Source organism: Macrotis lagotis, chromosome 1, assembly GCF_037893015.1.
Source record: "Macrotis lagotis isolate mMagLag1 chromosome 1, bilby.v1.9.chrom.fasta, whole genome shotgun sequence".
In the NCBI taxonomy this organism is placed as follows: Eukaryota; Metazoa; Chordata; class Mammalia; order Peramelemorphia; family Peramelidae; genus Macrotis; species Macrotis lagotis.
Window position 1 is genome coordinate 58,259,113 of NC_133658.1, and position 14,565 is coordinate 58,273,677.

Below are 14,565 nucleotides of genomic sequence, written 5' to 3' on the forward strand. Positions count from 1 at the left end.
TGGCGGCGCCCGAGAGCCTCCCGGCGGCCCGGGCCTGATGTCAGCAGAGATTTATAGGTGAATCGGGAAGGTGGGACCAGAGGCGACATGCAAATCACTCGGGGCCGCCCCGCCCGGGCTGGCCCAGGCTGGGCTCCGCGCCGCCGCCGCCGCTGCCCTCCCTGGCCCCGCCGCGGCTGCTGCTGCTGCCGGGCTGCGCCGGCCGGGCCGGGCCGGGCTGCGCCGAGCCGAGCCGAGCCGAGCCGAGCCGCCGCCCCCGACCCCTTCCGGCCCGGAGCGATGAGCCCAGCTGATCGGCGGCCGAGCGCTCGGGGCCCCGGGAGCCGGGCTGCAGCTGGGGGCGGCGGGCGCACCCCGGAGCCGGTGAGTGTCTCTGCCCAGCGTCCCCCGGGAGGGCTGCCAACCCCGGGGGCTCGGGCGTCTCCCCGCCGATCGGGGCCCCGAGGGCTCCCGCCCCCGCCCCCCGCGAGGCGCTCGCGCTCGCTCTCCCTGTCCCTCCCTCCGTCTCTCTGTCTCTCTGTCTCTCTCTCTCTGTCTCTCTCTCTCTCTGTCTCTCTGTCTCTCTCTCTGTCTCTCTGTCTCTCTCTCTGTCTCTCTCTCTCTCTCTCTGTCTTGCTCTCTATCTCTCTATCTCTGTCTGTGTCTCTTTCTATCTTTCTTTCTGTCTCTCTGTCTCTCTCTCTCTCTCTCTCTCTCTCTCTCTCTCTCTCTCTCTCTCTCTCTGTCTCTCTGTCTCTCTCTCTCTCTGTCTCTCTGTCTCTCTCTCTGTCTCTCTCTCTATGTCTCTCTCTGTCTCTTCTCTCTGTCTCTCTGTCTCTCTGTCTCTCTCTCTCTCTGTCTCTCTGTCTCTCTCTCTCTCTGTCTCTCTGTCTCTCTCTCTGTCTCTCTGTCTCTCTCTCTGTCTCTCTCTCTCTCTCTCTCTCTCTCTCTCTCTCTCTCTCTCTCTGTCTCTCTGTCTCTCTCTCTGTCTCTCTCTCTATGTCTCTATCTGTCTCTTCTCTTTGTCTCTCTGTCTCTCTGTCTCTCTCTCTCTCTGTCTCTCTGTCTCTCTCTCTCTCTGTCTCTCTGTCTCTCTCTCTGTCTCTGTCTCTTCTCTCTCTGTCTCTCTGTCTCTCTGTCTCTCTCTCTCTCTCTCTGTCTCTCTCTCTGTCTCTCTCTCTCTGTCTCTCTGTCTCTCTCTCTCTCTCTCTCTCTCTCTCTCTCTCTCTTCTCTCTCTGTCTCTCTCTCTGTCTCTCTGTCTCTCTCTCTGTCTCTGTCTCTCTGTCTCTCTTTCTGTCTCTGTCTTTGTGTGTGTCTGTATACACACACGCACACACACACAATACACAAGCAATACACACACTCACTCACACTATTCTCTATACAACATGCTCTGTATTCTAGAATCAGCGTCACTGTAACCCCCCCCCCCAAATGAGAGCGCACGATCCAGCACCCGGGGGGTGGGGTGAGGGGCGCATTTCTCTGCCTGCTTTCTCAAGTCCTAGCTCCTGGGAGTACTTAGATGTCCAAATGCCCTCGTGCGCAACCCCACCTCCGAGATTCGATCTCAAGCCCCTCAGTCTGAAGGGAGTGACCCAAGGAGGGAGTGGGGGAGTCCTGAGTGAGGAGGCCACGCGTGGGGCGCTGCAGAGCCGGGGCTGGAGAAACCCACCCCTTGCCACTTCCCTCCTGGGGCAGGACCCTCGCTCAGTTAGTCAGCTCCCCTCGATCCGGAATGAGTGGGACCTTGTGGGCATGTGTGTTAGCTCTGCCGGCGGCTGCCTCTGATGCCTGGAGATCGGGGGAAAGAAGAATAAGTTAGAATCGGCAGATTTCTGGGCAGAAAGTCATTGGCAATGAAAATGTGTTCTGAGAGGCGAGATGGGGCTGGCATGGGGAGAGAAGCCTCTGGAAACAGCCCTTTCTCTTTGGAAGGACTTTTCCAATTTAGGATACCCTTCTTTTGTGGGTCTATACTCTCCTTAGGCATCCAAGCTGGATTTCTAGTCCAAGGTGTAATTTACTCTGAATTTCCTCAAGTCTTTCTGGCTGTTGGAACTCAAAGGTGGTTTAGAGGAAACAGGATTATCCTCCAAAAGCCCTTTGCCAACCTTTTGTCTCATGTTCTAAGGCTCTTCTAGCTCCAATATTCTCTCTTCTACCCCTGTGAACTCTTTAAAAGTAGGGATTTGGTTTTCATTTTTGTCTAGATTGCTGGTACCTACACCTTTCATGCAGTAGGTGCCTAATAAGTGCTTGTTGAATTGAATTCTAAAGGGCCTTCCAGTTGTGACATGTTCTGTTTTGAGGACCCTTCCCAGCTGGAATGTTCTGTGTTCCCATGTCCTTTCCAGTTTTGCTGGTTGTGATTTTCTATTTGCCTTAATTGGAGAAGGGGGGAAGAGTGCTTTCCCCTTGGAGTTAGAGTCATAGACTATTACAGCTGGGAGAGACATGAGGGATCACTGAATTCAACCTCTTTATATACAAGGAGTTAAACTGAGACCATGGAATATCAAAGGACTTTTCCAACCAAAGAGTAGGGTGGAGTGAGGGAAGCCAGGATTTCAATCCAGACCTGACTCCCTGGCCAGTGCTCCCCCCCTTCTCTTATATTAAAGTTTTCCCTCCAAACCCCAGTTATTTTATATACTGAAAAAGACATCTAAAAGACAATTTTTAAAAAATCAGATTTCTGAAAAGGCTTTGACTCCTGGAAGTAGGGAAGAGTAGATGGGACCCACAGGAGAATATTACAGGCTCAAAGAATTTACATATCATCTGGCCTCACTCCATCATCTGACACATTGGGAAGTTGAAGGGAGGAAGGGAAGGGAAGAAGAATTTATATATGGCCCACACTGTGCCAATCGCATTACCTATATTATCTCACTTTATCTCTTATTGACAGTTGAGGAAACCAAGGGAGACAGAGGTACTTAGCCAAGTGTCTCACAGCTCACAAGTGACTGAGGCTGGTTTTGAAATTGAAACTCCTAGGGGTGGAAGTGTCTTGCCCAAAGCAGCAGGAATCTAACTCATTTCAATTCTCATTTTGGTGGTGCTTTAAGATTTACAGAACTTTCCCCTCATAGCCTTATTATTCTAATTCCCATTTGTCAGTTCAGAAGTGTCTGTCTCTTCAAGACCCACTGGGGATTTTCTCAGCAAAGACATCAGAGTGTCTTGCCATTTCCTTCTCCAGTTCATTTTACATACAGATGAGGAAACTGAGGTTAAACGACTTGCCCAGGTCTGTCTGAGGCCAGGAAGATGAGTCTTCCTTACCTCAGGCATGGCACTCTATCTACTGTACCACCTAGCTGCCCCACTGGGGGGAGGGCATTGCGAGGCAGTTGGGTTAAGTGACTAATTATTAAGTGCCTGAGGTTAGATTTGAATTCAGGTCCTACTTACTCCAAGGCTGGTGCTCTATCCATTTTGCCATCTAGCTGCCCACCTAACGGCCCCATTTTACAAATGAGTAAACTGAAGTTCACTGAGGTTAGATGACTTGCTTAAATCTTTTGAATCCCATGCCAGAGTTTTTTCCTTTGCATGGTAGTGGTTGCCTTTCAGCACAGCCTTTGACTTTATCCCCAACTCAAAAAATTAAATTTACTTGTCATGGAAAACTAGACAATTCCACAATACAAAACCATATAAAAATCTGGCAGCATCCCTAGACCCCATGTACTTTTGAGGAAGAGATAGAAAAAAGAGGTTATGTAGTTTTGGAAAGTCTTAATCTTTCCTGCTGGCTCTAAAGAGGTTGAAAGTCCATCCAGTCTAATCTGATCTCTTAGCAAGTGTATTCCTATGTGCCGGCAAGGATATTAAATATGTTATGTGAAACTTTGCTCTACTATTTTCCATGAGGGTAAGTATTCTGATAGGGAAGAGTGGTTTGCATTGCATCTGGAGGATTTAAGGGAGAACTCTTCTCTCGTGGATTTTAGAAAGAAAGAAATTAAATCAGAAGAAGGGACCTCAGGAATCTATCCTTGCCATTGCCTTTCATTCCTAAAAGTAGAAAATAAGACCCAGAGATAAATGAAGCATCCAAAGTCCCACAGTCAGTTTGATGTCAGAGACAATACTCAAACCCATGTCTCTTGATTCTTACTTGCTCCCATTCTACAGGATCAAATTTTGAAAGCCATCATCTGGTTTTACCATATAAACAAGAAGTGACAAAAGTCTCCCAAAGGACTGGAAGTGACAAGGAACATTCTTTTTAATTTCTTGTTGTACATTGGGTTTCTAAGTCACTTACCACCCTGAAAAATCTGCTAAGAGAGCACTGAGGCATGCAGGGAAATGGTGGATCACTGGCATAGACCACTTTTCCTGTCCCCCCTGAAGTTTTGCAAGGACTTGAGGCTGAAAGTTGCCATTTATATGAGGGAGATAATAAAGGTTGGCATTATGGCAGACAGGCATATGAAAAACCAGCCTCTTTCTAGTGGGACATGACCTCCGACTATTATAAGAGGAAGTAGTACATTTTCCACAGGGCCCAAGGTGGTTGGCAGTCATGACTTTCTTTACACTTTTGTCAATTCCTTGAGAAATTCTTTTCAAAAGGGGAAGAGGAGTAAGAGAAACCATCTATGTTCTTTCTAAGATAGGAAGTGTTTAATCGCAGCAGCAGGAAATAGACATCAGAAGGTCTAGGTTCTAGTTTTGCCTCTACCCTTTATTTGCTTCCCTCTCTGCACCTCAGTTTCCTTTTAGAAAATGAAATGTTTCTATGCAATGATCTCTGAATTCTCTTCTAACAGTAACTTTTTTTTATTTTAACATATTGTTCCAAAGCAGTACACCTAGTTAGTGGTTGAAACCAGGATTCCAACTCACTTCAATTCTCATTTTGATGATGCTTTAAGATGTTCTAAGACCACCTCATAGATCTGACATTCTTTGATGGCTTTAAATTTGAGTTTCATCATGGAAGTGAACCTCAAAAAGCTGTAAAAATCAGCATCTGAATGCCAATGCATAGTGAAGATGGCTGCCTGCTTGGGATCACCAGGATTGGGTCTTAATTTTGTTTAGTTTCTAGCTCTACTTAACATTTATTTTCTGTGTGTGTGGCTACTGCAATGTAGTCTGGGAAGCCTCTTTTATCCTTGTCGTCCTAGGCAGGTAGGGTCTATGATTCTTATATACAAAGCTAGTGCTAAGTCACTAGCAATTAGGGGTTCTAAGATGTAGTTTTATTTGGAGCTGCTCATTGATACTCTTGATACCAGGAACCATTGTAGAGGGCTATGATGCCCATTTTACCCTCTCCCCAGAGAAGACCTAGAGTCCTGAAATGGGAAATGAGTATTGATTTGCCTACCCCTTCAACAGAAAGCAGTTTTATCTGAAGGCCCTCTGGTACTAAGGGGCTTTAAAATATGTAAGAGACTCAACTGTTACCAGCCAGGATGTAAACAGTTAACAAACTGCTACTCTAAAGGGGACAAAAAAACCTCTAAAGCTTCCAACTCACTATGAAAGCCACATTTTTGTAGGGTAGGAAACTCATGCAGGTTGCCAGACTTCTCTCTCCTTGCAGCCAAGCGACCTGAGATTTTTCTTTAGGGCCTCTTGGCTCTCCAGCTTGGCCTCCCTCCCGTCTCTGGGCCCAGGCTGCCGTGTGATCACCTGTTGTTATATAAACAGGGGTAACAGCCCAAATGCGCTTCCTCCTCCCAGAATATGATCAGCATACATATGACCTTTGCTTATTAATAACATTATTCACAGAATCCTAGAATGTTAAATCTGGAAGTTCCCTTAGAGTGAATACATCCAGGATAATAGTAGTAATAAGAACAATAGTATGCACATAGCACTTTTCCATAAATGATGTCACTTGATCATTATAGCTACTCAGTGAGGTTGGCGCCTTTATTAGTCCCGTTTTGCAGATATAGCACTTGACTATGGTCACATTGCTAGGGAGGGAGGGAGTATCTAAGGCTGTGCTCAGACTCCAGTCTTCTAGACTCTAAGTTTACATACTCCACCCATTGCACCACCTAAGAACATAAAGTTCTTTACTTGGAATCCAAGACTTTTTTTTTTTTGGCTAACTGTATTTCAATATGATTGATTTTCTTTGTAATTCTATGGATTTTATTCTGTACAACTAGAAAATACAGTTTTTGGAAAATTGTCCATAGGCTTTGTCAGGTCCCCTGGGAAACAACAATCTCTTCATTTTATGAAATGGGAGACTGATCCTTGTTGAGAGGATGGGACTTGCCTTCATGTTGCAAAGCTGCCCAGGGCGGAGGCAAGATTCTAAGTCAGAGGCAGCATTCATCCCACGATGCCAAGCTGCCTTCCTAATAGAACAAGCTCTATCATTCATTAGCCTTGATAGTTGGATTACTTGGTGTGTGTGGGGGGGGGGGTAATTTCAGGTTCTGTTTAGGTCAGTTTGCTCTGCTTCCCAGGCCACTGTCTGAAGCCCTAACCCTGAAGGCTGCCCTCAACAAACCAGTTCCACCCTACAAACTGGTAGCAGCCATGGATGCTGGTGAACATCTGTCCCCAGCACTGAAAAGTCTACTCATAGACTATTGAACAGCAGAGCTAGCAGGAAACCTTGAGCACCGAGCTAGAATGACTCTTGAGGCCATTTATTTGGTACAATACTCTCATTTGACAGCTGAGGCCCTGGCAGCAAAGTGGAAATGGCATCGCCTGTAAAAACCAGGTGACAGAGTAGAAAGAACCTAGATTTCTGTTCCTCATTCTGTCTTTAGTCCAGCTGGGTGTCTTGAGTAAGTCACTTCTTTCTATGTGCCTCAGTTTCCTTCTTTACCAAACCAAGAGGTTGGACTGGATGATCTTGCAGCCTGCAGGAGGAATGCAGTCCTCAAAACTCCCAAATCCCTACTCCATTAAAATATAATTGGGAAAAGTTTTAACAAGATAAATACAAATAATATACAACATAAATAATGTGAATTTTCATTCTTCAGCATCAAGATGGGGGTCCAATGGAATCTTTTACTATTGGTGTGACCTTCCTATCTTGGAGAGCCCCTTCTTTGATTTTATAATTCATCTAAGATCTGCTAAGGCTTTTCCTCACTACCCAGCATGCAGAAAGCTACAAATAGAATACATCAAAAACCAAACAACATAAGCAAAAGTTAATATCCAACCAAGTCTCTTTCAGTCTAAACACTCTATGGTTATGGTAACAAAGCAAAGCAAAGCAATAAATCAAAAAAGCACACTTAGCAGTAATCTATGCAAGGATGTTATTATACTTCATTGTGGAAGAAGTTTGATATCAGAGTCAGAGACTTTGGGTGGTCCTTTGCTCTGGTATTTAGCAGTTGGGTGACACTGGAGAGTTTACACAATCACAAAAAGCTCAAAAGAAGGAAAAGGACCCAGAGACTTTCCTATACCATCCAGGACCTGAAGCCTCAGTTTCCACCTCCTTAAAACTGGTATTATAATAATATTAGAGTCTTGGAAATCTGAACACATACTAGAAATGTGAGGCACTATTACTATAACACACTCTGCCTAAATCTCAAAGACTTGAGTTTGAATGTGTCTCTGGTACCGACCAACTGGATGGCCCTGGAGAAGTCATTTAACATCTTTCTTCTTCTGTAAAGGGGAAATTAATTATAGCTCTGACCTTACAGGCTTGTTGTGATGGATTAACAAATTTTAAGTGCTTTGCAAATCTTAAATGTCAGTTATTAATTTTTATGAGTAATCAAACTCAGTATATTGAAACCCACAATTTGGTAATGTATAAACCGAAAGCTTACATGTTCAGGGTCTACCTGAGCCCTTGCCTTCCTGTTCCCAGCTTTGTTGGTGATAATTTGACTCTCCTAATAACTACCATCAGAAGACCTGTTAATAAAGTCACTCAAGTAATAGCATAAGACTCACTTCTCCATCCTGGACAGACTAACTAGCTGCCTGAGAGGTGATTTCGGTCTCATTTCCACCATTTTCTGCTTGTTCCCTTGTCTTGGAGGTTTTTTTACATACAAATTTCTATTAAAGCTACTCAACAGCCTTTTTGAGAGTACCAAAGTGGTCGTTTACCCTCAAAGTACATAAAGCATCTGGAGCACATCTGGGATTCTAGGGCAAGTGGTAAAGAATAATGGGAAATTTCATTTAAACTCTGTTCTTTTCTAAGAGTTTTCAGCTGATAATCCCTTGGGAATGAATCTTCAGTTTTGAAGTCAGTGACCGAATAAAATAGAAGTCAATGGAAGGTCTAAGATTCACTATTTGAATTTTCACTTCTTTTCAAGGAAGACTCTAGTCCTTCCTCATTGGAATTCTTCAAATATTTATGAGACCTCTCTTCAGTGTGTTAGACAGCTTGGCTTTTTATCAAGGTGGAAGTGGCTGCCCTAATGGGACCCAGGACCACCTCCTGTGATGTAAGCTGATATTTGGGAGCCTTTTTCCATAAGCCTCACCCAGAACATAGTTAACTTCTCCCCTGATGCTTCCCTTATCCTCTTTAGCCCAGTGCTGATTAACAACAAATGAACTGAAGGCCTCTCCCATATGCCTTTGGAGAATAATTGATGTAATAATGTTCCTTCACCAAGATTGCGGTACAGGCAAGAACTCAAGAATGCAAGAGTCGGACCGGGGTCGTCTAGGAAAACAAGGAAAACAGAGTTAGGGACAGAAAATGACACAATTTCTGCCAGGAGCTAATAAGAATGGATGGTTTCCATACTTGAGCATATCGGCACTCTGATGACTCTTGGTTGGTGGTTTGTACTTAGGTGCCACCAATACTGATGGGCATCAGACCAAAAATGAACTTCCCTTTATAGCTCCAACATCTGTCCCCATCCTGGGATAGATAGCTTAGGGCCACTCTGGCCCCTCACCCTCCTGTATCTCTAACCTCTAATTCAATTCATGATCTGGTCAGCCATCCCTAATCAGAATCTTTTCCAGGGCTTATCCCTGGTTCAGATGAAATATGGCTATCGACCATGACTCCCCTGGGACACTCACTGCCCCTCTCTTCTTTCCATCAATTTCCTGAGTTTTCCAAAGTTGGTTCCTCCATGTTGTCACTTAGCCCCCTAGAAAATTTAAAGAAGCATAAGAGAATGAATACCTAAGTGACAAAAACTGGAAAGAGCTGTTCTAGGTGGCTCTGAGAAGGAAACCAGAGTGCGACCTACGCCAGACAACCCTACAGTTTCTCTCCATTTGCCTTTCTGCTTATCAAAATCTGTTTGCTTTCAGAAAAACACTGATAAATCCACTCCCCTGAGTGCAAATGACTAATAGAGCTTAATCATCTCTCACTTTTCACTAGCACTTCTAAAGCTTGGTAAGCATTTTCCTCACAAGAACCCTGGGAAGTGAGAGTGTGCAGTTATTACAATTCTCACTTCCCCATGGAGAGAGCAGTAATCTAGAAGGGGCTAAGCCACAGCCAGAAAATATCAAAACTAGAATCTGAACCCAGATCTGTTCTTGTATGACTCCCAAAGTCAGCACTCTACAGTCCTACGCCACTCAACAACACACATTCATAAGGCAGTCTTTAGCATTACTAGTTCTTTGTCAAATGAGATCATACTTGTAAAGTATGTAACATAGTGCTGGGAAAATAATATTTAAATATATCTTTTCCTATCTGCTTCATATTTTTTCTATTTTATTATTCATTTATTCCTTCATTCATTTATTCTTTCCTTTCTTGTTTTTTTCCCTTTATATCTTTATTTCTTTTGAGCCTTGGCCTCCCTCTATCACCCCAGCAGGGTGATATGGGCTTACTCCCCTTTCTGATAGACTTAGAGGATTTGACCAACTCTGTTTCTGATCTAGTCCAGGTCATTCCCCAGATAATCTAGCAGTCTCCACTCTCAGAGCTTGCCATGGTGGTGCCAGACCTAAAGTGGGCTTCTCTTGGGGTGAGCCCGCTGCAGCTTAGAATTCCCAAGCTCCTGACTCAGCCAGGAGCAGAGAGGACAAGCATGGGCTATGTGTGCATACATACATACACATAATACAGATCTATACAAACAAATATTACATTTACATTTCTATAGTGTCATTGTCTGTATGTCATATATATGTATGCAAGGGAATGCAAGGGAAGTGGTACCAGTATTCTGATCTCCACAAGATAGCTGAGGAAGAGGAGGCCAAGATAAGCAGAAAGTCACACAACTGATAAGTGGGAGAGCCCAGTGGAGAATCCCATTCCCTTGATACTCATCCTCTCTGTTGTTCTTTCCTCCCCTCATATTTTGTGGATTCCCCTCCTGCTCTGGGTCCTGTGATCCTCCCTATAGACCAGCCCTGGACCAGTGACTTCCTCTGTTCTCCCTTGAGCAGAGAAGCAATGATCCCCTCATCTGAAAAATCCTTCAGATGAATGGTTTCTATCCCGAGGATGTTGGGCCCATGGGGTCTTATTGTAAGGGGTCTAAATATCCAAATGTCTATCAAGCATTATCATTCAATCTTCATTTAGTTCCCCCCCAAATTCAGCATAACCTAGTAAATGAAAAAGCATAGAGGAACTGTTAGGTGAATGAGTGGATGGAGTCCTGAACCTGGACTCAGGAAGGCATGAGTTCAAATTCAAGCTCAGACATTTACTTTTTAGACTCTTATTCCCAATTTACAACTCAGATGGACCTCTAGTCCTTATTTCTTTTCTGTTTGTGTGACTCTGGGCAAGTCACTTCTGCCTTGGTTTCCTCAACTATTAAAACGTGGGTCCTAATAGCACCTCCTCCCAGGGTTGTTGTGAGGATCAAATGTTTGTAATGCACTGAAATACAGTAATCAAATGTTTGTAATGTGCTGAAATACAGTAGGTGCTTAATGAGTGCTTGCTCTTTTTTCCTTCCTGACTAGATAATGTATCTCATCCATAAAACTTGAGGGTCACCTAAAGAGTGGGGAGGGACACAAAACAGGAATGAGTTGGCTTCTCTACTTACCAACCATGAATTCTTCAGGATGATAGAATCATAAATTAGAGCTGGAGGAGATTTTAGAAATCATTTTAAATCCCCCCATTGTACATTTTAGAAAATCGAGGTAAAGTGACTTGTCCAAGTTCTCACTACTAGGAAATGACAGTGATGGGATTCAAACTCAAGTCTTCTGACACTAAAGCCATTATTCTCTCCGTTACATCAGTCTTTGGATTTAAACTAAGGATGTCATCAGCAAGATGAATGAATGAATGAATGAATGAATGAATGAATGAATGAAACGTTAAGTACTGAGCATATAAATAAAAAGTCAGCTAGTCCCTGCTCTCAAGGAGCTCACATTCTAATGAGGGAAGCAACACATATAAAAAGTTTCAATTGCAAGTCAAATAGAAAATTCCCATGGTACTCAGGGGGCTGCTGCCAAATAGATGGTAATGCTTCCTCACTTTAATACTATTTAAATTGATGAAATTATATCAGTTCCTGATGCTGAACCATTTGGCAATTCCAAGGACTTTGGGGACAAGTTTTCTGTAAACGTGTAAATGGTGTTATTATTATTGTTGTTATTGCTAATAATAAAATTAATATTCATTTAAAAGCGTTACTCAATTCAAAGTTGCTTTTTACCATTTAACGAAGTTTCTCAATCAATATAAGCTAAAAGAATAACAGGGTAGCTGAGAAATTTTTGGACATTAAAAAAGGGACCTCAGACTTGAAAGGACTGGGATCCAGAGAAGCAGAATTATATTACTTTTGTGAATAAGTGCCATTCGCTCACATTTAAACTGAACTGGCATACAAAGTCCAAACACATGGATAGTGACTTGAGTCAGTTTAGCTTTGATCCCCCTGAAAGTTTCTGTGTATGAATATGCGAGTGTCACACACACACACACACACACACACACACACACACACACATTTCTCTTTAAATAAACTGAAGGCAGATGTAGTCACAGGCGCCATGACATCACTCAGTGGTTTCTCGGGGTGGCACTTTTCTACCACAGCTTCCTGTTGTGTACTAATTTGGATCTGTACCGAGGAGGAGCAAGAAACACATGTTCCTTCTAATACAAAACTATGGTAGCTTAGCATATATAAATGGTTATCCTTTCTGAGCTTTTCCAACTGCTTCTCTCCTTACAGGAGCAGTAGAGCAGAAGCCTACCCCAGGCTAAAAGAATGAAAATATGGGACTTAAGTTATCCTGTCTGAAAGGTAAGGCCTGGATACGCCTCTCATTGTCTTGTGGCCAAATCCACCAAGCTTGACCCACTGGGACTCAAGAGACTGGGTTGGTTCAGCTGAAGTCTGAGCTATGACTTAATATTTTTAAGCCATTTCCAGTGAGCCTGACTGTAAATTTCCTGTCTCTGGTGCAGACTCCATACTTTGTATGTCCCTTGTTCTCTGCCCCTCCACCCCAGAAGAAGGGGGTGCCCACTCTTAGGACCATTCCTTAGTAACCTCTTGTAGGAGGTGGAACATGATGGGTGATGGTGGGGGGTAGTTCTCAGTGAAGAAGACTTTTTTTAATTATGTCCTAAGAATAGAGAGAACATGGACTCTTTGGGAAGAGGTGGGCTATCAACCTCAGATTGCATTTGTGATTTTGTGGACTTCCCTCTTAAGCCCCAAATGATCTGCATACATGTTACACTTCTTTCATGGAAGTGGTAGGCAGATGTAGAGGTTCAGCCAAGGCTGATTATAGACACACTGTCCAGGTAAAGAAGGAAAAAATCAGTTACAAGAAATGGATAACACAGAGTAGATGATGGGAAGTGGTGATGGTGATAACTTTGATTTTTACTGCACTTTAAGATTTACAAAGAGTTGTTTTTTTTTCATAGCCAAGCAACCAACCAATAATCCTTTATTAAATGCCTAATATTAAAGCAGTGGGGAGATGTGAATCTGAAGCCAGAAAGACAGGAATTCCAATTCAGCCTCCTACTCTTTCTGACTCTGACACCCTGGGCAAGTCTCTTCACCTCTGATTGCTTCAATCTTTCATCTGTAAAATGGAAATAAGAATAGTCCTTACATTACAAGGTTGTTATGTGGATAGGACGAGCATTTTGCCTACCTTAAAGCATTTATAAATTACTCAAGCACAATGCTAGACACTGGAAGTATAAGACAAAAGAACAGCTGTCTGTGCCCTCAAAGAGGCATGTACCTATATAGGTTTGTACCAAATAGTGGTGGTGGTAGTTGGGGGGGGGTTCTTTCAGTCAAGACCAATTCATGGTAACCCCAACTTAGCAAAGACACTGGAATGGTTTGTCATTTCCTTTTCTGGCTCATCCAACAGGGAAGGAAACTAAGGTAAATAGAGTTAAGTGACTTCCCCAGGGTCTGAGGCCAGATTTGAACTCACAAAGATGAATCTTCCTGATTCTAAGCCCGGTGCTCTGTACAGTAATTTGGAGAAAGCATACTCTGCAGCTTATATAGTGGCTCTTGAGCTGAAACATAGAGGAAATGACTCTATAAGAGGTGAAGGTGAAGAAGTTCATTCTAGGCATGGGGTGGGGGTCACCTAGCACAAAGATTGCTTGGAGATAGATTTTAAAAAAAGAGGAAGAAATTCAGATTAGCTGATCCATAAAGCCTGAAGGGAAGTTATATGTAATGAAAGGTAGGTTGAGACCAGGTTGTGAAGAAATTTTCTAGTGAAACAGGAGTTTACGTTTAATTCTAAAGATAATCAAGATAATTGGGAGATCCTACAATTTGTTGAGTAGGGAAGTATCATGGTTAGTTTCTCAGATCTATCTGAGTATGGAATAGGAAACTTTTCCCCAATCATACCCCCAGCCTAGACTAAAATGCTCAAAGGCAATGGCAGAATGCATTGATAGGAGCTTTACATCTGGATCTTCACAACAGCTGTGTGAGGAAGGATGCTACTGTCAAATCTGTCTACAGGAGCAAAATCTAGAGATGCCATTGGCTCCATTTCCTGGGTGGGAAGACTGAGGCTCAGGAGATGTGATTTTCTGTTCTTAGGAAACGGAATGAACTAGGGTAGAGGTGAGAGACATTCAGGAAGAATGAGCATCACTTGATAATATGAACTGATGGACAGAGTCTTGGGCTTAGTGTTAGAAGACCTGGGTTCACCCCAACTTAGCAAAGACACTGGAATGGCTTGTCATTTCCTTTTCTGGCTCATCCAACAGGGAAGGAAACTAAGGTAAATAGAGTTAAGTGACTTCCCCAGGGTCTGATGCCACATTTGAACTCACAAAGATGAATCTTCCTGATTCTAAGCCCAGTGCTCTCTGTTCAGTAATTTGGAGAAAGCATACTCTGCAGCTTATATGGTGGGATGTAACATAAAGGAAATGACTATAAGAGGTGGAGATGTGCCTCTACCATCTCCCAGCTATGTAACTTGGAATGGTTTCTCTATGCTTCCTCCCTCAAAATGGGGGTGGTGTTGGTTATTGTTGGAAGGATCAAAGGAAATGATAGAATGTAAAGTATTTTGGAAACCTAAAGAAAAGTTTTTTTGCATGAACCATCACTTTCATTATTATGAAAAAAGAGGCCATCTCTCACCTACCCGGACTTCCTGATCAGTGG

General features: G+C 43.4%; 1 protein-coding gene across 1 annotated transcript in view; it reads left to right on the forward strand.

Moving 5' to 3' along the window:
• The first annotated feature begins 293 nt into the window (after positions 1 to 293).
• The window catches only part of C1H16orf74 (chromosome 1 C16orf74 homolog), a 64,097-nt gene continuing 49,825 nt past the window's right edge, over positions 294 to 14,565 (forward strand). Inside the window, exons 1-2 of the mRNA XM_074201819.1 lie at positions 294 to 363; positions 12,118 to 12,189. Coding sequence (XP_074057920.1) covers positions 12,162 to 12,189 — 28 coding nt within the window. The 5' untranslated portion in view covers positions 294 to 363; positions 12,118 to 12,161. The remainder of the gene's footprint in view (positions 364 to 12,117; positions 12,190 to 14,565) is intronic.